At 42.0% G+C, this 25,329-nt stretch overlaps 3 protein-coding genes across 4 annotated transcripts; 2 read left to right on the top strand and 1 right to left on the bottom strand.

Moving 5' to 3' along the window:
* The first annotated feature begins 207 nt into the window (after window positions 1–207).
* Window positions 208–5,221, top strand: pef1 (penta-EF-hand domain containing 1). The gene is made up of 5 exons (XM_080045943.1): window positions 208–299; window positions 1,112–1,364; window positions 2,824–2,979; window positions 3,441–3,584; window positions 3,933–5,221. The coding sequence occupies exons 1-5, from the start codon at window positions 279–281 to the stop codon at window positions 4,160–4,162; spliced, it is 804 nt and encodes a 267-aa protein (XP_079902069.1). The 5' UTR covers window positions 208–278; the 3' UTR covers window positions 4,163–5,221.
* A 3,653-nt stretch (window positions 5,222–8,874) lies between these two features.
* On the top strand, window positions 8,875–11,727 carry smim12 (small integral membrane protein 12). 2 transcript variants are annotated; one of them, XM_080044846.1, is made up of 2 exons: window positions 8,875–8,925; window positions 10,289–11,727. In XM_080044846.1, exon 2 carries the CDS (start codon window positions 10,317–10,319, stop codon window positions 10,590–10,592), a length of 276 nt encoding a protein of 91 aa, XP_079900972.1. In that variant the 5' UTR covers window positions 8,875–8,925; window positions 10,289–10,316; the 3' UTR covers window positions 10,593–11,727. The 2 variants fall into 2 exon arrangements, with proteins under 2 accessions (XP_079900972.1, XP_079900971.1); XM_080044845.1 differs by having other exon boundaries at window positions 8,888–8,925; window positions 10,295–11,727.
* An 8,159-nt stretch (window positions 11,728–19,886) lies between these two features.
* On the bottom strand, window positions 19,887–24,903 carry gja4 (gap junction protein alpha 4). Its single transcript, XM_080045950.1, has 2 exons — window positions 24,785–24,903; window positions 19,887–22,245 (listed from the first exon to the last, which is right to left on the bottom strand). The coding sequence occupies exon 2, from the start codon at window positions 22,234–22,236 to the stop codon at window positions 21,067–21,069; it is 1,170 nt and encodes a 389-aa protein (XP_079902076.1). The 5' UTR covers window positions 22,237–22,245; window positions 24,785–24,903; the 3' UTR covers window positions 19,887–21,066.
* Window positions 24,904–25,329: the final 426 nt, after the last annotated feature.

The following is a 25,329-nucleotide window of genomic DNA, read 5'->3' as shown; positions in this document are numbered from 1 at the left end:
AACTTAATAATCTCTCAATTGCAGGACTGTTTTTGTGAAACTATGTTTTCAGCTGTGGACCAACATAAGTATTAAAACATTTCACTGTGAGACTGGGTTGTTATATGCCTACACTACAGTCTATTGAAATAAGTTAAGAAATAAGAACAGCGCCCTCTAGGGTCACACATTCTGACAGGTCACAGCTTTCGGTGCAACACCGGAAATGCACCAATAACTAGCTACCCTGAGCTCCGCCTTCACCGCTGCCTTATTGAAGGAAGTCAAGTCTGTCAAACATGAGTTACCACTACGGCCAGGTATCGAAATATTGCATTTTGTGTTTAGCTTATGTTTAATACTAAAGCATGTTAATATGGTATAGCAACTGTTGTATCTGTTCGTGTGCCTTGATATAACGTAGCTGATGGTGTATGTCATAGAAACACAGATGACGTTAGCCGTGCTTTTTGTTTTGCTATGGACAGCATTCACTAGCGTTGTGTTTTGCTAACGTAAACTTCGTAAATCTCAACTGTATCAAAGCTGGTTTTGTAGTTTATAGATAATTTACTCTTGTAAATGACCAGGACAGTCATAGTCATTTGTTGTTAGTTTTGTTTTCGTCATTTTTTTAAACAAGTTAACTTGTTATCGTGAGTAGTGTTTGTGAGCAAGCTATCGCTACAGTGTGTACTTAAAGTGATATTCATAAGTAGCAATACGTCACTCCAAGTTCTACAAGTCCTGTATTTAAAGTTTTAAAAGTTCACAAGTAGGCTATTATAAGCGACCTGTAAAAGTACTGAGAATGCCCCTAAACCAGTGCCTTATATCAGACAGGCTTCTACATTATGTTCCATTGATGTATTGTTATTTTGGATGCATGTATGTGTAAGCAGCATTTATGTTGAATAGAGACAACCTGGACTACTTACATCTTGGTTAGCTTAATACATAACAATATATCTTGTGTTATGGCGTGTGTGTGGTACTTCTAACTGTTTATGCTCGTGCCTGTATTCATCAACACAAATAGACTTTCCTTCTAGTCATTCAAAGCAAATGTATTCCTTGTACTTGTCATGCAGTCTCAGTGAAGCGTTGCCTTGTCTTGTCACTGTCACTGCAGGGCTATCCAGGAGCAGGCAACCCACCACCAAGTGCTCCATACAACGGAGGCGGCGGTGCCTACGGACACCCCTCCTCTGCTCCATACGGAGGTGCAGCAGGTGCACCAGGGGGGCATTACGGCGCTTATGGATCCCCAGCTCACGGAGGCCAGTACGGGCATGGACAACCAGGGGCTGCCCCCGGTGGACCATATGTGGGCTATGGGGGCCAGCCTCACGGAGGAGGAGTGTACGGACATCACGCTCCTGCAGGTAACCTTAGGCTGGGACTGGAGTGTCTGCGGTACCTTCCTTTGCCTTGTGGGGGTTGAACAGGAATACTCTGAACACATGGAGAGTGCAGATGGGCTTTCATTCCCCTTCTACATTGCTTCTCTCTCTCTCTCTCTCTTTCTCTCCCTCCAGTGGGATGATGGATAGAAAATGACTTGCGTTCCCAGACAGTCATGTAGAGACAGGGTTCAGTTTGTGCCCCTCAGCAGGATTACACGGCTGGAGTGATGACTCCAGTAATACTGAGTGAGGGCTAAACAGAGAAAGAGACAGATAGGTAGAGACTGTGATGTGAATATGTGTGTGTGTGTGTGTGTGTGTGTGTGTGTGTGTGTGTGTGTGTGTGTATGTGTATGTATATATACGCATCCGCGTGCGAATACACTTTTTCCTGTAGCAGCTAAGCCTAAGTCAGAACCTGATGGCCTGTGTAGCTATCACTCCCCCACACAGGAACAGAATCCATCAGGTTCTTTTTTTCTGAAGTCTCACCTATCTCTCTCTCTCTCACCATTAATTTTTCTGGCAGTCAACCCCCCTCCCCCATTCTGTTTCTCCTTTCCAATGGGTCAGGTAATGGCCTCATACACAATCTCCATTTCGCTGAGATGACTTTTCCCTGACCCTTGATCCCACACTATTCCCTTGTTACACAACCTCTTCCTTCTCAAACACAGAGCATGTGTAAAGTAGGAGAGGTAATTCTTACCAGATTACCAACTCATTTCACAACTGTAAGAGATACATTTTATCTTAATTTTAGCATTTTTACAATTACTGGAAGATATTTTTATATTTTATTTTGATGAGTACAGCAGTAGTTGGCAGTACAAACAAATCAGTTCTGTAAACTTTATGAAATGTGCTTGTGGTATACTCTCACAATTGTAACTTTTTTCTCCTTGTATCCACACATTATGTAATATGTCAATACTGGAATGTACTTAGTTGTAGGACTTATGTTTGGCATATCGGTGATGGAAAACAGTGCCATAAATAATGACTATAGCATGTGCTGTACTTTTTATAGGTCAGTGCCTTCTAAACACCTAAGACAAAAGCTTGAGTCGGGCAAAGATAGAAAAAAATATATATATAATCAATTCTGCTTGACAGAGCCGGCGCGAGTTCAACTTTCAGACAGTCATTTCTTCATCTCTCGATAAATAAATTATTATTTAGAGTAGTCGCTTCATTTTTGAAGAATCTTCACAGTTCTTTTTCTTCGCTCCTTCAGCTTTTTTCCCCCCCACCTACACACATCCGTTACACCGCAAAGCCTAGGAGCTTCAGTGAAAGGATAACCGGTGGGATGCATATAGAAATTGTAAAGAGAATTACTTAACGTGACTAATGATGGGCATCTTCAAAGTCAGTGTGGGCCACCAATTAATTCTCCACCATCCTTTTCCCAACTCTTATTGTTGCTCCTCTCCAGGTAACATGCCTCCTGGTGTTAACCAAGAGGCGTACCAGTGGTTCCAGACTGTTGACACGGACCGCAGCGGCTTCATCACTATCAAGGAGCTGAAGCAGGCACTTGTCAACTCCAACTGGTCTGCTTTCAATGACGAGACCTGCCTCATGATGATCAGTAAGTCGCACAGTATGTACGTAGCCTAATGAAATGCTCAGCGGAGGAACTAGACATGTGTTGATGATGGAGTGGTTATAATTGCTGTGAAGGTGTTGCTATGTCAAATTGATCCAAACCAAAATGGCTACGGCAAAAGTGGGAGGACGGTGTTATTTGGGAAAAACAAATGAATTAAGCAGTGCTAAAGAAAAACAGCGGTTCTTATATCAACCAAACTTCTCAATATGAATCTTCTCTGATTCTAAAAGAGAAAAACAGGCAGCCAGGAGCCTTAAAGATGACATGAGTCATTTTCTGTCCTGGTGCTTGTCAGTTTTAAGAGTCACCCTCCATTCCAGTTGAACTTGCCAGGCAGTGACTAATGTGTTGTCCTAACCATTATGAGAAATGTGTGACTTCTGTGGGACTACTTTTACATATACGGCTTAACAGTCTGCGTACTGTGTGTTTCCTGTTAGACATGTTTGACAAGACGCGGTCTGGTCGAATGGACGTGTTTGGCTTCTCTGCACTGTGGGAGTTCATGCAGCGGTGGAGAGCCCTCTTCCAGCAATACGACAGAGACCGCTCGGGCTGTATCAGTGGCATGGAGCTACACCAAGGTAACGTGTGTGTGTGTGTGTGTGTGTGTGTGCGTGTGTGTGTGTAAATACTGCTGCATTTAAATGGAATATGTGATTATAAGAATGATTTATAGTATTTATATAGCGGTTTTTTGGAGGTCACTCCAAGACACTTTACAATCATGCATATAGAAAGAGAAGGAACGAAAGAAAATGGAAAAATGAAATATAAGGTTTTGGATGACTTTGAAATTAAAAAAAGCGCTCTAAACACCGAGCCTTTCAGCTTAGATACGACGATCAATTATACCTATCCTGTTTCTCTCTCTCTCTCTTTCTCCCCCTCCCTCCCTCCCTCCCTCCCTCCCTCTCTCTCCCTTTCCTCAGCCCTGGCTCAGATGGGCTACAACCTGAGCCCCCAGTTTTCCGAGGGTCTGGTGCGACGCTATGCGGTTGCGGGCGCTCGACCCGGCCTCCACCTGGACCGCTTCATCCATGTGTGCACCCAGCTGCAGGTCATGACGCAGGTCTTCAGGGAGAGGGACACCGGCATGGCAGGGAACGTGCGCCTCAGCTACGAGGATTTCCTCTCTGGGGCCGTCACCAGGCTCATGTGAGGCCTTCCTCCCTTCCACTGACAGTCCCCCCCCCCCCCCCCCCCTTGGCACTGTGGACTGACACAGTATCATTCCATGTTCAGGTTCATATTTTGCTCAGTTTGTTTTTAATGCTCTCCCATAAGTGCCCCCAATCTGCTGCTGGTACATACCTATTACACCAGCCAGTAGACATTAATCCATGGCTTGGTGCTGTAAGTCGATTAAAGCCTAACGCCATGGAATGGAGTCCAGTGGCTATTTGAAAAAGGCAGCTAAAGCCTTCACTGGCTAGCTTAACTTTTTAGCAAGAGGGGTCAGCAGGAAAGTGATTGTGGCAACATAACATGAGTCACCACATGCTGCAGGTCATAATCTTACCATGGATGCCCCGCTGACAGGTAGCATGTCTCTTGTTTACTAGTACCAGTACTTGATTCACATAATGGACTGAGACACAAGAGATCACATGTCTACACGTGTTAAAATCACCGAATGTTGACCCGACAAACGGACAGTAATTGAAAGAAGAGGAGCACAATCCACCAGGGATCATTTCTCTGCTCCTACAATAGCGTGCCTGCATTAGACTGCATGCAAACGACCTTGCCGAACTGCAAATTCATATCCTGTGACTTTGCTCACACGAAGCATTAGCATGTTACCGTCGTGCCATAGAATTATTTGAACTTGCCTTTTTAAATATATGTTTATCAGCATTATTCCGCATTTCAAAGGGGTTATTTTCCACTCCGCGGCTGCACATTGCATTGAACATTGCTTTGTAATTAATCAAACAAAGGGCCATATTTTTTGATATAAGAATTATTCAACTCTCACTTTTAGTGGGGTGTTGTTAAAGCTCTGTAGCTAAGTGATTTTGAATGTGAATTTATTATGTACATCATTTTCTGCTAAATTGCACTCCGGTAAGCCAGTATCATCCATAAATATAACTGTGATCTGCGGCCAAAAAGATAAGTGACAGATAATACACTCCGCTAAGGTTTGTGTTGTGGAGACAGTAATCATGCCAAAAGGTTCCTTATGCCAAAAACAAATAAATGCTTTTGTATCACACTCTGATGTATTCACATTATTGATTGACAAACATTTACACTGATGGGGGAAAAAACTGTTTCCATTCATTTTGAAGAGTTTCATATATGAGAAGCTACAGACCTGGGGCCGTATTCACAAAACATTTTAAGGCTAAGAGTAGGTCCTAACGTGCTGATTTAGGAGTAACTCTCAAAAATAAGGGGCGTTTCACTCCTAATTTTAGGACTCCTAACTTTTTAAGATAAGTGTAATTCACAAAGCATTTTAGCGCTAAAACTAGCTCCTAAATCTATGAAAAGCTAGGAGTCCTCGAGAGGACCCCTAAGTCACTAAGAGTAAATCACAGACACTCATTTGATGGCATTTTGGAGAGATTTAATGCTAGTGAGCTTTACAAAAGGTACCTTAATAGCTGTAAGGGTTTAATGATCTTAGTAAAGCTATGTTTAGAAAGTATAGACACATTTATATTTATTATATTTATATACAAAATTATGTATTAAGTTCCTTTTCCTGCAGTTGCTTTGGGTTTACTATGCACTGAAAGTTACTGTTGGTGTCACGTTTGGGTTTAATTTGTTACTAGAGTAGGCCCATATGTGGCGCTTCCAACTCCTCCATTCCACAGGTCCGCTACTGTATAGTTGCGTGTCTCGCCTTTTTCCTTCCGCATGCACTTTACGATTTCGCCAGTTGTTGTTTCTAAATTGCGAATTTCCTGGTTTGTCGCTGTCTGACTATTGCGGCATAGTCCGCCGTTGAGGGAAATACAGTGAGAGTGCATGGCGTGCAGCTGTTCAATGAGGATATTTTTTCCGATTCAAATCATTGTAACATTTTAAATTAATAGACCTATGTGGCGCTATTGTAGGTTAATTGTGAACGAATGTGTGGGAAACCCTGCAGTATCTTGGTTTCATGTTAAATCAGTGTCACTCGTCATTAATTGTATATAAAAACTCTTCACTTTAATACAGCGACACGGTATGGATATCTCCACAGTGTTTCTATCATAAACTCAATCTTAGCGCTCATTCCCTCTCAGCCAATCACTGTGGGCATAGAAGGTATGAACATGACATCATCCATAGCAACAGGGTCAACACCGCCCTCTATTCTCAGTTTAGGAGTTCCTCCCATTCCTTAGTAAAAGTTGATCTTATCAGCTTTGTGAATAGGTTTTAAGAAATTACTCCTTACTAAGAACTTTTAGTGCTCCTTAGGAGTACTCTTAGCGCTAAGATAAAATGTTTTGTGAATACGGCCCCTGATGTATACATACTTGCATATCCGAATGATACATATTGTGTAAATGCAGCAGATAAACATGTCGATGTTTACATTGTTATAAATTGATATCTTAAAGGGGCACAATGCAGTTTTAGAGGAGAGGGGGGTTAGTTTGCCTTTGCAGAGCTATAAGGTAGTATAGAAATGTATTTACTCTACATGTAATCCTAAATATTCAATAATTCTATCCTCATCAATTAAAACAAAATTATTTTGAGGCACTTGGAACCAAACATAAGAATAGAAAATATTTGTAGATTAAACGGTGGGCCCAGCGGCTGTAAACAACAACAGTGAAACAGTAACTTTTCAGGTAACTTTCTTACTTCATTTAGTGTTCTAGGGATCCAATTTTCCTGTGAGTTTTCCTGTTTATTCAATTATGAGATTATACCTTAGGAAATGTTCACTTCTCTGACACACACATAGTTCCATAGTGCACTTATTTAATTTTGTAAAAGTGCAGTTTTTACTGTATTTTCTTTTACGGCAGTCATCACTAGTTGTCCAAAACCCCACTCATGATGACTCTTGACATTAGATTGCCCCCAAAATCAGTTACTCATTTTTCCCTTTGTAGGTGGACTGGCTGCGCAAAAGAGCAAAAAGCCTCTGTCTTCCCCTTCCACATCTGGCACTTCCTTCCCCTCACCATCTGTTGCTCTGTTTGATCGCAGAACTCTCCCGCTCATCCTTGTCTCTTTCAAAACCAGAGGCAATCCATCCAATGCTCTTGTGAATTTTTAATTTTTTTATTCATTTGTTCATTTTGTATCCCTTTAAGAACATTGGGTTTGAGGACTTATGAGTGTGGGCCAAAAGTGCCCCTTGCTTTGGGGTTTCGGCTCATAGACTACTGATTGTCATTCCCTGTGTAATGAGGCAGTTACCCACCACTAACCATGCCTGACACTTGTAATTAACGAGTGCAAACAGAGCAAGTCTATGGGGTTTCAGTTTAGTGAGGATGGGGCGCTCCATTCTCATCAGCCTCAGTTTGTGATTTGGGGTGATAAAATTGTTTCATTTTTTACGTAAGTATCTTGGCTAGCGCAGGCTCTTAAGCTCATGTGCTAATGAACAGGAGTTGATGAAACAATCCTGGCACTGTTGAGGTGGCTGATAAAAGCAGAACTGGCTCTAGTGATGTTGTTTTACCGCTGGGCATTTATGAGCACATTTCACTCACTCTGACAGCACTGATCAAATGCCAGGGCTGGCAACCGAAAGATGGACAGCATAAGGGAGCAACAGCTTAAAACAATCATTTTGAAGCATGGAGCTTAATCACCCACACACAATTCTGGTAATCGCAATCATTTCTTCAGTCATTCCAGGTAATGATAACGTAACACTTTGGATATAGCACAATTTATTCAAACTTTTTTCTGCCTCTGCACAATTGACCAATGAGTCAGACCTGACCATCACTCCATGGCAGGCTGCATTCCAAACGTTGCGTATCAGGCCTGTGCCGTGCACACTGCATTACTATAGTTATATGGGAAACTTTTGTGCTAGGGAGCTGAAAGATCTGTGTCATCAATCATGTAGAGGTTGGCAAAGAACACTTAACAATTCACTACCAAGAAACTACACTAACATAGAGGAATATTTTCTTCCACCGAGCAGTCAATTCTGCAATTCATGGTTCCCCGCTGGGTGACTGGGATGTACACACTGTCTCTGCATCCCTCATAAGCAGTTAAAGTAAACAATTGCAACGCTGATGAAAATGTTTGTGTCTTTGTGCATTAAACCAAGCTTCTTTGAGTGTCCCTGTCATTATGCAGAAATGCGCTCAAAATAAGGAATATCTCAGCATTTGAGTGAATTATGTAAGTGCACAATTCCCTTTGACTGTAAAGTCACAAAGCATGTGCTTCTTCAAGTATTCATTTATAATAGCCTAGTTTGACTGCATAATGAGACATAGGCCTACCTTAGTTCCATTTGATGTTATATTGTGCTGAACTTGTTTTGCTATCCTGTTATATTTATATATAACATGTAACCATATTGGTATATCTGACGATCGAATATTACCTGTAACTTAAGTTTTCTGGTGCAGTGGATCCACAATGAATTTCTTAAAATAAGTATGTATTTATTTTTATTTAGAAATTAATGATTAGGCTAGTATAACTTGTTCATTGATACCAACCACTATCAATACAACTAGTGATATACAGTGTTGACATCCATTGTGTTTCCTAAAACAAAACAAAATAGAATATGAATGCATTCCTTATCTCAACGTAGTGTGCTTTATTCACCACAAGGCGGTGCTAAACACCGAGAAAAACACATAGCGCCGGCTGGGTTACTTCACAGTGAGGCTCATCAGCCAATCAGGTTAAACCAGGAAGATTACAGGACATCGCACGGAAGTTACGTTGATCCACTGCAGCTCCAACGTGCTAGCTTTAAAGGTGAGCGAAGACCAATGAATTAAACTAATGTCATTGCCTTATCATTGGCTATATAAACTACGCGGTGACATTTTCTAAGCAGCAAACATTGTACGGAGCAAGGTGTAGCTGTTTACAGTGCCTGGGTTGAAACGTTAACATTTCCTGAACGTTTCCATACGGTAGCCGGTTACATGATGTTTCGTAGAAGGACTTTTAAGCATTCACCTGGCTAATGGTAGTTACACAATTTAGCATACGGTCAATAAGGAAAGCCAGACTTTATTAATTTTTTTCAGATGCTGTGTGAATTTGGTTCGAGCTCTATTCCATTGCCCAGTAAGGGAAAACGGTTGCACGACGCCAGGCCAAACTCCATAACAAATGTATGCATTTATTTGTAATGCTTGTGTACTGAGTAAACCATACGTCGTTGGGCATAAACAAATGTAATGACTTTTCGGGGAGGACAGCTGTCCATTTCGGCAGTTAAGGAACAAATAAAAGGAGCAACATTTCATAATTTTAAAATTAAATGTTGATGTCTAAATTCCTTCGGGAAGAAAGTAGCGGTGACGCTTATAAAGGCTAGGCTTTGGTAATGTAAGGGTCTTGTTTCAGCTGTTTACAATTAACACACTGACTGCTCATTGACGGACTTCTTTATGCAGTGTTAACGTGCTGCTCTGTGCCTTTCCCGTCCTTAATTTCCACCATTACATTTTTAAACTATATGGAGCTAAGGAAAAGTAAGAAGGTCACGAGAAGGACATGTCGTCTCTACTAAAATTGCAGTTTTCTTTATGGGTGCGATTCAAATGAGCTTTACTGACATGACAGATCAATAATCAATATTGTCAACATGTTTACAGGAAATGTTACATGGATGAATGCTTGTCAAAATACAAAATATATACACATGTCAACAATCAATTCAAATACAATATAATAAAGGCATTAATTAAGGCATTACTGACATATATATATATATATATATATATATATATATATATATATATATATATATATATATATATATATATATATATATATACATACACACACACACAAAACAAACACTTTTAAAGTAGTATGAATACTACCAGTTACATGTGCTTTCTGTCCTTAAATTCAGTTGCATGTTTGCTAAAGTACTACATCATTTGGTTTAGCCATCAAAATCAGCTTTGCAGTTTGCACCACAAGGGGGACCCAGCTGAGAAGAAGTGCATTTTACATGATCAAATGGGAACTAGTGAGCTACGTTTATATCCCCCTTTATGTTTGAATGACTCTTCCCTCGACTATGCTATAGTAGCCTAATTACCCTTTAATGTGAGCATAAATTCACTTACCGCTTCCTTATTTCTTTCCCCTTACGGAGCACCAGGGAGCCAAAGTGCTGTGCAGTCATGTGGCCTGTGGCTTGGACCTTGATGCGCACCTATGCCCCTTATGTCACTTTCCCCGTGGCCTTTGTGGTGGGAGCAGTGGGCTACCACCTGGAGTGGTTCATCAGGGGGACTCCTAAACCTCGCCTGGAGGAGAAGAGCATCTTCGAACAGAGGGAGGAGAGGAAGCTGCAGGAACAAGCGGGCATGGACAGCACCCAGGTGATTAGCCTGAAAGACAAACTGGAGTTTGCACCTAAAGCAGCTCTGAACAGGAACCGGCCCGAAAAGAGCTAACCCACTTTGGTGTGGGAGACTGTTTTCCCTTTTCTCAGCAGGATGGGAATGTGGAGTTATGGAGCAAAGTGGGTAAACCAGAGGACAAAACACTTGTCTTCCCTCATAGCCATATATCCTCACTCTTGGTCACCCAGGAGCTTCAGCTTGCCTGTGTAAATAATACATCAGAAATATTAGAAGCCAAAGGGTAAATAAAGACACATACTACTTGGTCTTCTTATAATGTCAAATATAGCTTAGTTGTGATTTATTTGACCTTACTCTTGATGTTGCATAACTAAAGCAAGACACTGTAATTACAACACCTTAAATATGGAACCTCTGGTAGTCCAAACTTTCAACCGATGACAGGCTTTCGATGAGAATTTCCAGTTTTATTTTAATCCAGTGGTGGGTACTATGAAACAAATTTTATTGTGTCTCGCAGTAGCTTTCAGATAACACAATTGTCATTTCTTGCGTCATAATATTTGTGTTGCAAATGCGTCTCAAAGGGGTTTCTCCTTTCATCTCTTGTGTATGTTAAGACAGGACTTCTGACTGGGAACATAAAAGTGGAGGAAGAGAGACAGGTCTTTGTTGTAGTTCTTTTCATCTATGTAACCTTTTGATGGTATGTGATAAAATAAGCCAACAGTGTGGGAGGTCTCTCAGGAAGCTAAAGTTGTTTGGATCATCTACCCCAATACTTTGATTTTTAGAAAGTCTGGATGGTTCAAACACTTAAGGTTTTAATGACGTGTGTTTCTGAAAACATGCTTAATAAAGGAAATGTGTCATTTGCATGCTGAAACCGCATGCTACCGTTTTTTTGACTTTTCCGTTAATGTTGGCCTTTTAAGATTTTTTTGACACCGTTAGTTAGTTGAATTTTTTGTCATTTGAGCAGCATTGTTTCACATTCAGTTTCAAACTGATTATGAAACAATACGGCAGCCATGGACAGAGAGTAACATTGGAGTCAATGGAAGGAAGTAATGACTCTGCTCATTCAGTTCAAGAAGGAAATCATTTTCGAGGGAACACTGTAGACAAAGCACTGCTGATAAATGAGGAAACGACCAACTCATTTACCTTTTTAGAACTTGGATCAATGGACAATTGTGTTTTATGTCTCTGGCAAAATATTAAAGAAAAGACAAATCCATTTAAAAAAAAAAATTCTGATATTTTCAGCTGTTCAAAGCATGACATGTATACGCAGCTGCTCCCTGTGCAAAATGTCCCCAAGCCATAAACCTCAAAGTGCAGGCTTATTCACCGAGAGCTGCCTTCATGACAGGGTGAGTGAGTACACACGCCTGTACATCGACTATTTCAGATACAAAACTTTTGGATTATTAAAAGGCAGATGGAACCACAATACAGTTCATCCTGTTCTCCCACCCTAAGTACAAAGTGCAAGTGGATAATTTATGTTAAGTTGGAATTTATTTTTAAACTAAATTTACAAAAAAAAAATGTTGAATAGAGTATGTATTATTTTAGCTCAAGGCAATCAAATTAGGTTTTCTGTTATTAGAAATTTAAAATTTTGTAGATGGAATCGATCAAGTACAACAAAGTGTATATCTTATCATTTCCAGGAGTTCATTGACACCAGTAACAAGTGCAGCACTCAACCAACCACAGTGCTATTTGTTGTTAACCTCCACTCATGTTGCCTATATTACAAAATAAGTGCTACACTATTACATTTTAAGATAAACTGATCAATCTTATAACTGTTCAGAGAGGCCAATCAGCTGGGTAAGAATTTACAAGATAATTTGAGCCTGATGAGTAGACTTTTAATTGTATGTATGGCCCTCATTTTTGAGTTTGGATACAGATCAGTCGTCCTTGCTGTTCATTTTGTAATGCGTCAACAACATAGATAAGGTATTAGCAGAACAACATGAGGCTAAAATTAACTTTATCCTTTTAAGGGAAGCTTTTTTTCCCCGATACATCTCACAACCCAACATTAATTACACATGTTAATACTAATCCCACTTAAACAATATATGTACTAATGATTGAAATTAGGTATTATATTATTAAAATATTGCAGAAAGAATATTTAGGAACACTGTTGCTTGACAGGCATATCATGCTTTCTTTACCGGATATTACATTTGCCCTCCCTGCGTGGGTAGAAAGAGGGGAAAGTTTCCACATAGTTTATTAACAGATACTCCCTTGAGATTTTCCAAAGGGTCCAACATGAAACAAACAATACAACAGACAAAATCACATACAACTTATACACATAAAGGCTCTCATTTACCGACCCACCCACACATCATTCCCATGAACCCGCAACACCCATACAAAGTAAAAATAAATAAACCTAAAATAAAAAAAACTATAACGGAGATATTGACAAGCAGATGCTTTACAATATTAAAAGACCAAGAAGACATTAGCATTAGCGGTAGCAGCATGCTGTTTTGAGGAAGAGTAAAGTAAGTTCTTGAATATTCGATCAAGACAATCTCTTTTGTCCCCTTTAAAAAAGATAAACAGGAGCAGTGATGTGGATAGGAAAGAAATACTTTAATAAAAGTCCATAATTGATTGAAGGCTACAGTAGGAATGCACAGTATATGGAAAATGTATCATCATGCATTCATGCTCTGCATGTCAATATATTTGGCCAATCATATGAAGCCTACCAGAAAATATTGTTAAAGTGGGCATGAAGATGTTGATGAATACATGTTCAACAATGAAACCATGTTGGAATAGAAATAATGCATTTAAGTTTTTAATGTTTTCATTGTCTGCATAAAGGCTACTGTCTATGTAGACAGAAAGAAATTAAATTTATATTTAAGTATTTGTTTTATGATCGCAAGTGATATCATCGCAACATCCAACAATGTTATCACATTTTGCAAGTGAAATCGTGCAGCCCTAACACAGAGGATAACTTGACTCGTGATCACTCAATTGGTCTCTAATAATTATTTTCTCAAAACCTCAACTCCAATCCCGTGGCCTTTTTCGTTGTTAAATAATGAAACCCTAAGGTCCATCTCTCCAGCGCTCCCAGGTATTCCTCTTAATGCATGATAACCTTTCCAGAGTGCCAGTAAAGTTCTGCTACATTAACCCCCTGCCAGATAGTGAACTAGGGAAAAAAGATTGTGAGGCCCAGATTTACATTGGCACCGGAGTAGTGAGTGCCGTGCTGTATCGGCATCCATCAGCTTGTACTCCCCTTTCTTAAGTCTGCATGGTATCGGTGCAAATGACCCGCTCAGTGTCGGTGTTGTGCAAGTTCAGAGTGGCAATTGCTTCAAGCTGGTGGAAGTTTCCATGTGAAACTGTTGACGGTGGATGGAAAATTATTATGCGGAGAGAGTTAATAAGGAGTGTGTATGTGTATGTGTATGGAAGGTGTGTGCGGCCTCCTGGGAACAATCAGAGGACAGGACAGCTCGGCTTTCTAACAATGGCACAGGTCCTCAGAACTGGACAGTACTGTGGGAACCGAGCGCCGAGGCTCCTGGGAAAAGGAGGGGGGATGTGAGGAGGTGCTCCATTGTTCTTCCTGAATCATGGGGAGTATACTGGGTACGGGTGATGCTGGCTGTGGCTTTTTTTTTTTTTAAATGAGGTCCAATCGAAACACATCCTGAGTGGACAGGCCGGAGACGGTGTTCCCTTTGCTGCAGGAACAATAGAAGTGTCTGCCTGCTTGGGAGGGCACTGCATCCCCTATTAAACAACCACACACACATAGACAGGATCAAGAGATGAAGGTATGTCTACTCATGCACTGCAGACAAGAAGCCCAAACATAAACACATAAAGGGTCCCACACTTGTAGGGGAAGTCGAAGAAGAAAAACATTTGAGGGGAATATTCTCATGGGCACCTTTAAGGAGTGAATTATGTCTACCAAACTTCTCTGACAGCCAGCATGCATTTAATACTGTAGTTGTGCTTACTGTATTTACTGACATTAGATGTCAATTTAGGAACAGATATCAATCATACCTCCAGTTGTGAGTTTAAATGTTCCATGAACTATAACACTGTTTTACATTTTTCCCCCCATCACATAAAGAATGCAATTCTTTCAAATTGTCCATAAGAAACACTCAACACAAAATAAGTTTGGCGAAATCCAGCATGTTGTTGTCCTCCTAAAGCAACATGTTAGAAATGTAAAGGTTTAGTCAGCGATTCTGGTGAATGCTTGCTGTCAAAATGATTGAATATCTCCTCACGTTCAGCTATGACCTTGTCCAAAAAATATCCAGTGATAATACACATCCTTCTGTGAGGACTGGGGGGAGGGGGAAAGGGGGGGGGGGGGGGGGTTGGGACACAGGTGCGGACCAAGGGGTTTCTAAAAGTTATCCCCAGAGGGATAACCACTGAATCGCTAAAGCGAAGAAGGGGAGGGGGAGAAAGCAAAAAGCCACACAGGCTACTTTAAAATACCACACTAAAGTGAGAACAAAACCATCACTGCCAAGCAGCTGAACGGACAGACAAACACTTGAACAATGATTTTCTCTTAAACTCAGAGGGCACTATGATACAACCTCTCACTACCTCATAAGGTGAGACAATGAGCAGCACAGAGCACTGGGGTCTCAGAGCATATATAATCTCTTCACACCTGGGTTCAATCAGCCAATCAGTGCACACACACCTGATTGCAGTGAGGAAATCAGACGCCATTCTCACGGAGGCGAAAGATTCCGTGGACTCACAGGGCTGAAATCTACCGTTTCCTCACACCTACACTCTGTAAACTGGCGTGTTGCTAGCTACTCTGGGTCCCCTTTGTTGACATGCCCATGTGTATATGTTGTATACAGTTTACAGAACCTAGGCTGTGTATTAACACCAGATAGTTTTTCAGTTCACACACAGTATGTACAGGTAGTGAATTGTGAGGAGATATTCAATGATTTTCACAAAATGTGATTTTGGCAACAAGCATTCTCCACCTTAAATCTTAAATTCCTCTTTCATATTTTTCTAAAGAAGAATTACCATGGTAGCATTCTCCATGTAATCAAGCGTTTGAAGCTGCATCAATTGATTGTCTGTTTTTTCAGTCAATTGGGGAATTGGGAACAGAACCAGCTTGAAACGCAAATGATCACCTTTCAAGTTAACGTTAAAATGTAAACAGTTGCCAATTTAAATGTAGGATGCATTGCGATGAGGACATATATTTATATGTATCTATGTCAGATTAATAACTGTTGTATGACGATGGTGAAGCAATACTGGAGCAGGAAACTGATACGGGCCCACTTCCTTTTCAGAGTTTAAATTTAGGAACTGTTCAAAGCAATTTGCCATTGTTATGCTGAGGAGCACAAATGTCCAAATTAAGGGCTGGGGGGTTCTAAACGTGACATTGTTATGGATACAGAGTAAGTCGTGTTGCCAATTTAAATGTAGGATGCATTGCGATGAGGACATATATTTATATGTATCTATGTCAGATTAATAACTGTTGTATGACGATGGTGAAGCAAAGTAAACTTTGTTTTAGTACCATTCGGGAAACACGATGTGCCGGTATGTCTGCCGTGAATCTTTTGTCTAAGTTCCCGGGAAATCTGACCCGTGCAAAGGCATTAATAATAACTATATAAAAATAGCATTATTTTCACTGATGGTCTCGATTGCTGTTTAATGAAAAAGAAGAAAAGGATTAGTGTAGTTTTAAATGAAACACCTGGACGTTCACTCCTAAAAAAACCCACTCTGCTCTTGATCGTATCAGAATGATAGTCCTTTAACCTACCTGAAGAAATTATTTTTCCCAACCAATAGCCTATGTAGAGACTACTAAATCAACATACACAAGCTTATTCAAACACACACACACAAACACGCACTCTGCAGGCCGTAAGTGGTACCAGCCCTCTTAATTGACTCCAGCCGCACCGTCGGTCCATTTCCCTCATCCTTCACTGGCCTTTGATGGGGCTGCCATGACATTAGGTCAACAAAACACACGGGAGCCGGGACAAAACAATGCAACAATGCCCACCACAGCACAGTCCCATTGTCAGGGTGAACAATCCCAAACCGCCAATCCCTGGGGAGAAACAATACTGGAGCAGGAAACTGATACGGGCCCACTTCCTTTTCAGAGTTTAAATTTAGGAACTGCTCAAAGCAATTTGCCATTGTTTTGCTGAGGAGCACAAATGTCCAAATTAAGGGCCGGGGGGGGGGTTCTAAACGTGACATTGTTATGGATACAGAGTAAGTCGTGTGTCGACATTGTGTGTGCCTGTACGTTTAGTCGAACAAATGGAGTTGGCACACACCACGCTGTATGCCTTTCACAAATACACACACGCTATATATTTTTCCATGCAAGGCACATTATTACCAATTACATCCAAATATAGAGATACTGCATAACTTTGACAACCTCATTCACCCTGGAGCTTGCTATTTTAAGTCCTGCTGGCCCCTTTGTGTGTGTGTGTGTGTGTGTGTGGGAGTGCTTTCTCTGCCTGTTTAGGGTGCTTCCTAGGAAGACACAGAGTTTCCAGCAGTACAGTTGGCAGGAAGTACGACAAAAGAGCAACCCTGTTTTGGACAGGCTTGGCATGTAAGTGGACTCTTTAAAGACCCTTCACTGTGCAGAGCATGGCTGTCAGAACTTCCCTTAAAGGTCAACTATTTGTCAGAATGCCCTTTTTCATGGTTTCCAACATTAATGTGGGTCCGCTGTGTGTCTAGAGACTCCCAAAATATGAGTAAAAAACAACCCCCTCTCTTTTTCTCCACCTTTCTGAAAACCTGTGTTAAAAAAACCCAGTCAGGGGGCGCCCTTAGCTCAGTTGGTAGGGCGTCCCTCCCATGGGCCTCGGCCAGCAGCGGACCCGGGTTTGATTCCAGCCCGCGGTCTTTCTCTGCATGTCACTCCCCTCTCTGCCCCATTTCAACTCTGTCTCTACACTGTCAATAAAGCATAAAAAAATCAGATTTATCTTCCATCATGATCTCATCTCAATCAAGCCTACTCAGCACTATAAGCACACCCCCAGATACCATTGAATCTAACTGGCAGTTAAATTCATACCGGGGGTTAGACTCAGGGCCAATCAGAGCAGACTGGGCTTTTTGGAAGACAGGGCCCTAAAACAGAGCACTTCAGACAGAGGCTGAGCTGAACCAGCAATTAATTAATGGCAATGTGAGAAATATAAAGGGTCATTTGGAAAGTACAACATGATAACAGTGTGTAGTAGAAACCCAAATTACAATTGTGTAACTGAAAAAGAGGCATGCTATGTGACCTTTAAAGAAGGGCTGCCTCTGGGTATGACAATTGGCCTTTTATCAGACCTGCTGGAGCCCTGGAGGCTTCTTACAACTGATGTTTACATTCTAAACAGTATTATATATATATACAATATTGTGTGTGTGTGTGTGTGTGTGTGTGTGGGTGTGTGTGTGTGAAAGATATACATTATTTCTGTGTCGCCAGAGGCATGTGGCTTATCCAACAGAGTGAGGAAATGCATCAGCAGTGACTTTGACAATGTCAGGAAGAGCAGTCAGAAAAGGCAGCTGATCCCACGGGCTGCGTGTACAACAGTCAGGGATGACCTGTCACACAGAATGGGGTCTTCCCAAGACCTAGTGACTACCACTCATATTTATTTGCACAGCTTTACACATACTCCTGTTTCCATTGTCGAGCGTTTATTGCAATATCCTGTTAACGCAGCGTGCGTCTGATTTGATTACTTTGAGTTTGGGGTCTGATTTGATTGCTTTGAGTTTGGGGAAAGGTCTGGACGTGAGTAATAGGTAATCAAACCAATGAATGGGAGAACGTCTTATATCCTGTTGTCCTGCAAGGGGAAATGTGTAGCCAAAACACCTCTTTTGAGGTGCTTGAGGGTTGCAATTTCTCCGGTGGACAGATATAAGGATTAGAGGAAAAATTGGCTGTAGGGGCAGCAAATAAGCTGCAGTGTTTTTTTTTCTTTTTTTTTTTTTATCCTGGAGGTTTATGTTAGCTTCACTGAACAGGAGGTGAGAGTTTACTCTTGTTGAAAGAATAGAGCAGGGCGTGGGGCTTCTCCGGCTTCGATGGACTATAAGGAAGAAAGATGCCAAAGGGAGCTCCGCTGTTCCGCTGCTGGCTTTGGTTGGCAGCAGAGGGGCCGATGCGGGCTGCCCCGTGCAATCTGTTCCATGACCCCCTGGCTTTATGTGACAACACGCCCCACAAGCAAGTCACGTGGACACGATCATCCATGTGCACAACACACACATGCACACCCAACCAACCACCTAGAATGAGATAACAAAGACTGCCGGAAGAGGAACGCTGGCCAAGTTTTTTTTGTGGACAGAAATTAAACTGGGCAAGCTTCAGCCGGGCTCTGTTCAGATTGTTCTCTCTCAACAATATGTGCCCATGTATCCTCAACACATGGGGAGGGGCTGCCCCCCACAATACAAAAACACATTCCTCTGAGATCTGAGAAAAGAGTCTTCTTATTATCAGTAAATCATTAAACATTTAGATAAAACTGCAGCGAAACGAAAAGAAAAAGTTAAAATGATTTCATAATTTTCTGCTCTTTGCAGTCCTTGTTTGGCCTCACACAGTTCACACTCCACAGCCATTTAAAAAAAAATAGAACCTGTCTCACTTATAGTTTCCCATAAACCCCTTTTCCTGCTCTAGATAACTGCTTATCTTCACCGAGACAGTTCAGTAAATTGCAGGAAACGAGCGTCATATTGCAGAGCCCCGGGAAGACACATGGCTGCATTCATTTGGAGGCTGGCCGTGCACCTTTTGTTGAATGTGCCGAGTTCTGGGTTTTTATCAATTTCTTTCCACGAAAAAAAAAAAAAGATAACAGTGGGTTCTCCCCGGGGGATATTAAATAGAGGTGTAGAATAAAGGGGCTGTTCCACCTTGTAAGAACCTTGTCAACATATAATTGATGCATTTATTTCCTTGTACGACCAGTGCTACAGTTCTGAAAAAAAGCCATTAAATCAAAGTCCTTGCCCACCATCTCTTGTGCCTCCAGGAGGTTATTCTAGTGATACCCTGTAAGGCTCATCCACTTCTCCACTCCTCCCGCCGTCTTTTATTCCCACAATGTTTTCTCCTGAGTGATTTGGTGCCTCCGTATTGTGACAGTATTTGGATAGTGGAAAGTGTACGCTTGGACACAGAGGCAAAGCACACTTCATAGAATTTTTTCCTCCCCACACAGAAATGCCATCCCTGTATTCGGCAAAGAAAGGGAACAGAGCCACAGTGTACTCAAAGGAGGACAACTTGTAAGGATCGCAGCCTCTGTACGGAGTCTGAATTGTACTTTGGATACCATGAATAAAGCAGTTTGTGACATGCGGGAGCCATTGAGTGAAAAATATATCATGCATTGCCAGTTTCATCATTGATTTAAGGGCACTTTCCACTTTATTTTTTCCACCAAAAAATAAATATAAACGCTGGTATTTCTTCATAATACTTTCAACATTAAACATTAAATACAGTTATCACATAGTTAGTCATTTTGCACATTCCTGTACCGCTTTCAGTCCATTCGGTGTGCAGTCACTCCTGGGTCCTTTCAGTTCTCTCTGAAGCTCCCTAAAATGTTTGAATTTCAAAGTGAATGCTTGTCTTTAGTCCATTAAAGTCCATCTTTCAGCTCCCTTGCAAGCCAGTCTGCAGTGCTAGTCTCTCTCCCTCGTCCCTCATAGCTAAAATACTATGGTCACTGGCAGTAATAAGTCATGTACAATCCCAGAATATCTCATGGTTTGGCCCCCCTCCTCTCTATCCTCGCTTTCTCAGCCAATAACCCCAACTCGAGGGACCCAAACGCACTGGGTGAAAGGGGAAAAGTGCATTGTGTGTGTGCATGCATGCATGCCTTCATCCACGTAGCCAATATCCTCTTGGGAGCCGAGCGGGATCCAGAGACCAGTACATTCCACAGGGTGAGCACTGCCACGGGGGGAGAAGAAAAAAGGCCTTCAAAGAACTCCAAGGGTTACAGTGCAAATCTCAGAGGAATACACTTCCTTAAATGTGGTTCTAGTGCATACTCTCCTACACACGCACACACACACACTCGTGCAATATCCCAAGCCTTTCATTTTCTGTGTTTTTTTCCACTGTTACACTCAGCACCAAAAGCCATTAAATGTAACATGAAGGCATCTTATGACTGCAATCTTCTTTCATTGTGGCGTCTCATTCTCTTTGCCTCGGGGAGTGCTTTCAAAATGTTTCATTTTGGAGAGGTCCATTTATCTGTCAAAAAATCTGTCTGAATGGCTGCCTGTCTCTGAGGCGTGGAGTTCCCAGTGCAATAGTTGTTTTTCTTCATGTATCCTTAATATGAGCCCCTCACTTTGCACTCCTGATTGTTAAGTGGCATGTGCAGAACACTCAAAAACCAAACAAAAGTTCATATAAACAGCACATTTGGGCAACCTGAACGTGTCATACGTAATGCTTACGCTTCAAGTGTCCCTTGTGGGCGGCCTTAGTGTTTTTCTTTTCAGTGTGGTGTGTGGTGGGTTTCTTATAATGGACCCTAGGGGAATGTGTTTTTCTCATAGCCCCCATGCAGTTCACATAACTGGGAAGCAGGTCAGCCCCGGCCTCCGCTGTTCCCCAGTTCACTTCTATGGCCACATCCCCGTAGCTCTCGCAGGGGTTGGGGTGGCGCGTAGCCTCACCCTCGCCCTCAAGTCCGGGGAGGTTAACATGGCTCCCTTCGTTGTAAGGCTGCGGCGCCTCTCTTTGGAGTTCTGGAGCTTCCTCTAGAGATGCCTTCTCTAGGTGAGGAAGGTAGTACTGTCCCTGGGCCCCGTAGCGTTTCTCCAGCCGATGGGAGACGGCCAGCTGGAGGAGGTGGAAGAGCTCCACCACATTGAGGAGCAGGGAGATGGTGGCTATCACCTGGGTGTAGACGGTGAAGATGGACTTCTCGGTGGGCCGCGAGACGAAGCAGTCCACCGTGTGAGGACAAGGCAGCATCTCACACTCGTACTTGGCCGCGATGAGGAAGCCGTCGTAGAGCAACCACAGGCCCACGATGAAGCCCACCTCCAGCAGGATCTTCAACAGGATGCTGAAGGCATACGCGCACAGCAAACGGCCCTTCAGCTTCGGAGGCTCGGGAAGGGCCCTGTCCAATTTTCGATCTCCTCTCTTCCTCACATTCTCCTGCTTCTCCTTGTTCTCTGCAATGTCCTTAGTCCCATTTGTATCATCCCTCTCTGCCACATTTCTCTCTCCACTACCTTCTCCCGCCTGCCTCTCCTCAGCCTCCTCCTCCTCCTTCTTCCTCTGTTCTTTCCCAGCCCTCAGAGCCACGTATCCAAAGAAGAAGATGGAGGGCGTGGAGACGAAGATGATCTGGAGGACAAAGTAGCGGAAGTGTGAGATGGGGAAGGCCCTGTCGTAGCAGACGGCAGTGCAGCCCGGCTGCAGCGTGTTGCAGACGAAGCCGGCCTGCTCGTCGTCCCAGGCAGACTCGGCGGCGGTGCCCAGGACCAGGATGCGGAAGAGGAAGAGCACGGTGAGCCAGACGCGGCCGATCCCAGTGGAATACTCCTGGCCCTCCTCCAACAGGTGCTCCAGGAATGACCAGTCAGCTCTGGACATCCTCTGCTCCTAAAGAGTTGGTACACACATACATTTTACATTTTAAACAAACAACTTTTTTCTTTTTCTTTTTTCTCAATAGAACCGGTGAGGACTCTTAATGAGGACATCTTCTTTTAAGGAGGAAGTAAATATTGATGCAATGTCTTAAATTATTCAGCCTTTAGAAGTGGCTGTTCAGCAGAAAGCGCCGATGGTAGAAAAGTTGAATTTCCAGCAGAGATATTAAAAGGGTAATACTACACACACACACACACACACACACACACACACACACACACACACACACACACACACACACACACACACACACACACACACACACACACACACACACACACACACACACACACACAACAGACCCATATTCACTCTATGGGAGATCATTTTAATAAGGCAAACAGGTTCGTAAACGTCTCCCTAGCAGTGCAGTGCACATCAGAATACATTACATCCCAGGGTTTCATACCTTGTGTTTAATTTACTGAAGTGTGCCACACATAAAGATGTTTTGCCATTTATAGAAAAAATGTTCATTACCTGCTTTTGCAAACTAGCATTTGATTCACACTTTGGCAGAGCTATACACGGGACACCAGATGATTCTCAAGATGGAAAGAAATGTTTCACTTATACAGTATACTGTATACATACAGTACAATATATATATTTGTTACCACACAAATCTTGTGTAACCTGCACTGTTGAATGTTTAGGCAAAACACTGTGAAACCTCTTTTTGTTAAGAGTCAGCCTGGACCAGATTCAGGTTAGGTTCATATCAACTCACTTCTGCCTGCTGTATCGGGTGCTTGGACCCCCATTAAACCTGCCCGCTGTTCTGAGGCCAGGCTTTGTTTGTATCTTACTTTTCATTTGCTGCTACATTACCAAACAGATTGGCTTGAATGTAACGCTGGACGCCTAATTGGTATATTTTATTTCCACTGTTTCCATCAACTCTCAAGGGTTTTTCATAAGCGCACAGCTACCGCAAAAGTGTTTAATGATTTCTATAAGCAACAAATGAGCTAAGTCTCGCCAACCTTTTCAGTATAATGGTGTCTTTTTTACTGGGCAACATGTGTAGCCCCCCAATTAGTTCTTCCATGAGCTCACGCTGTTGTTAGAGTGGGCTCCAGCTCCTCATCGTCAAGATGTGAAGAACAAGGCCCCCATACACTAAAATGAACTAAAACAAAAACACATGCTACTAAAGTTAAGATTTAATATGAATGGAAATAGTGTACGCTGTTCACCGTTCACAGTAAAAAAAATAAAAAACGGAGTAAATGAGTCCAAGAAGAGGCCCCCCGAGCTTTTACATACAGCATTATTTGACACATTCATTTGTTCCAGTTGGATATAATACGGTACACTTTAATCACACTGTGACTGATACCAGTAAAGTATTGGAGGGGGGAGCTTATGGAAGTCATTAATGCAAAACGACATACAGTGGCTTGTCGGGAAGCACACGCACACACGCACGCACGCACGTACACGCACACACGCACGCACGCACGTACACACACACACACACACACACACATACACACATACACAAATGCATCTGAATAAACATCCTGTGTGGGGGTTAGTCGGGGCACTGTGGTGACACTTGTCTATTTGTTTGGACTGTTTTCTGTTTTTCTGTTATTTCTTCCCCTCTGAGATAAAGAATAATAATAATAAAAGTCCTAACAGTGAAACGACAATCTGTTCTGACAGGATGAGATGAGACAATGGACTGTTGGTGACCGCTGCAAACACCCACAAAAAAACATGATAAGTGGACCCATCCACTTCTGGGACTAATTGTTCTGATTATTAACTGTTATCTCTACCAAACATACCAGTACCACAGAATACCAATACAGCCTGTAATGTCCATACTTAGTATATCACCGACGAAACAGCCAATAAAACAATATACCAATCAAAAAACATGAGTGCCACAAACATGATAAGTCATTACAGGCACTTTTTCATAAGAAAATAGATCGGCCTCCTTTTATTATATAAAGATCAATGGGGATTTAGCTATATTAATTATTCAATCATTGTCTGTCTGTGACAACCCAACGTAAAACCAAAACTGTATGGACATGCTAATCAGCTTTTCACTGGACTGCTGACAAGTGTACCCTTTACACCTTTAAAGTAATTTATAATTCACTATCTTAATTATCGGCATATTAAGTTGTTAAACTGTTCATAGGCCTGGCTACACCCTATATAATTTAAAAATACATTTACAATAGAGCATGCCAAAAAAATTCATAATACTCCACAGTAAGGGTCAGAGTTAAGCCACCCTCAATATAGTGATAAAGCAGGTGTTAAATTAACAAAACAAAAACTTATTTTAAATGTTTTATAAATAATAATAGGCTATAAAAGTCACTCATTGGCAACTACCGAGACATATGCTTAAGTCTTTGGGATATTGGAGAGGGATAAGTGATTGTTTTGTCCCATGAACTATCCCAATCGGTTTGTTTTTGTTTTGTTTATTATTTTCCCCCTAGAGTTGCTAGTTTCCTACCTTTCTCTCTCGTGAAGCGGGGTTCGTCTCCTCGTTGGCTCGCTGGCCTCAGCACTCGCTGCTGTACTTTAAATGTGTCACCCTCCTGCTCCTTACGGTAGCTCTGAGGCTCTGCTGCTGCTCTGACTCGAGTTAGTGTTTGCCTTCTTTAAAAATAACCGATGTAATCGGAAAAAGTGGGGAGAACATTCCCATGCCTGCTTCACTGGCCCTCCTCCCTCAGGAACTTGGGCCAGGAAATGGGATGGATGAACTCAAAGTGGTTAACGGCGCTCGATCGGGCCGTTTTTGGGTTTAACTTTTTGTCTGAAAGACCGTCACTTTGCATTAGCCTAATTACACGGCAATATCGCCCCCACTGCTGTTATTTGAAGGTTAGAATGAATGGACAGTTCACTGGAAAGAGTGAAACGGTATTATAGGCTATGTCTAGTTTTAAAAGGAAAAAAAGACAGGGTATTTCCATTTAAAGTCGGTGCAGCTTCATTATAACAAATGAACGCAATATGTGAGTCATGAAAAAGTTAAACAACTTCGAGAACGTT

Source organism: Ammodytes marinus (assembly GCF_949987685.1).
Source record: "Ammodytes marinus genome assembly, chromosome: 17".
NCBI classification, from domain to species: domain Eukaryota; kingdom Metazoa; phylum Chordata; class Actinopteri; order Uranoscopiformes; family Ammodytidae; genus Ammodytes; species Ammodytes marinus.
The sequence above is the reverse complement of the archived record's forward strand: the minus strand, read 5'-3'. Positions and strand labels throughout refer to the sequence as shown.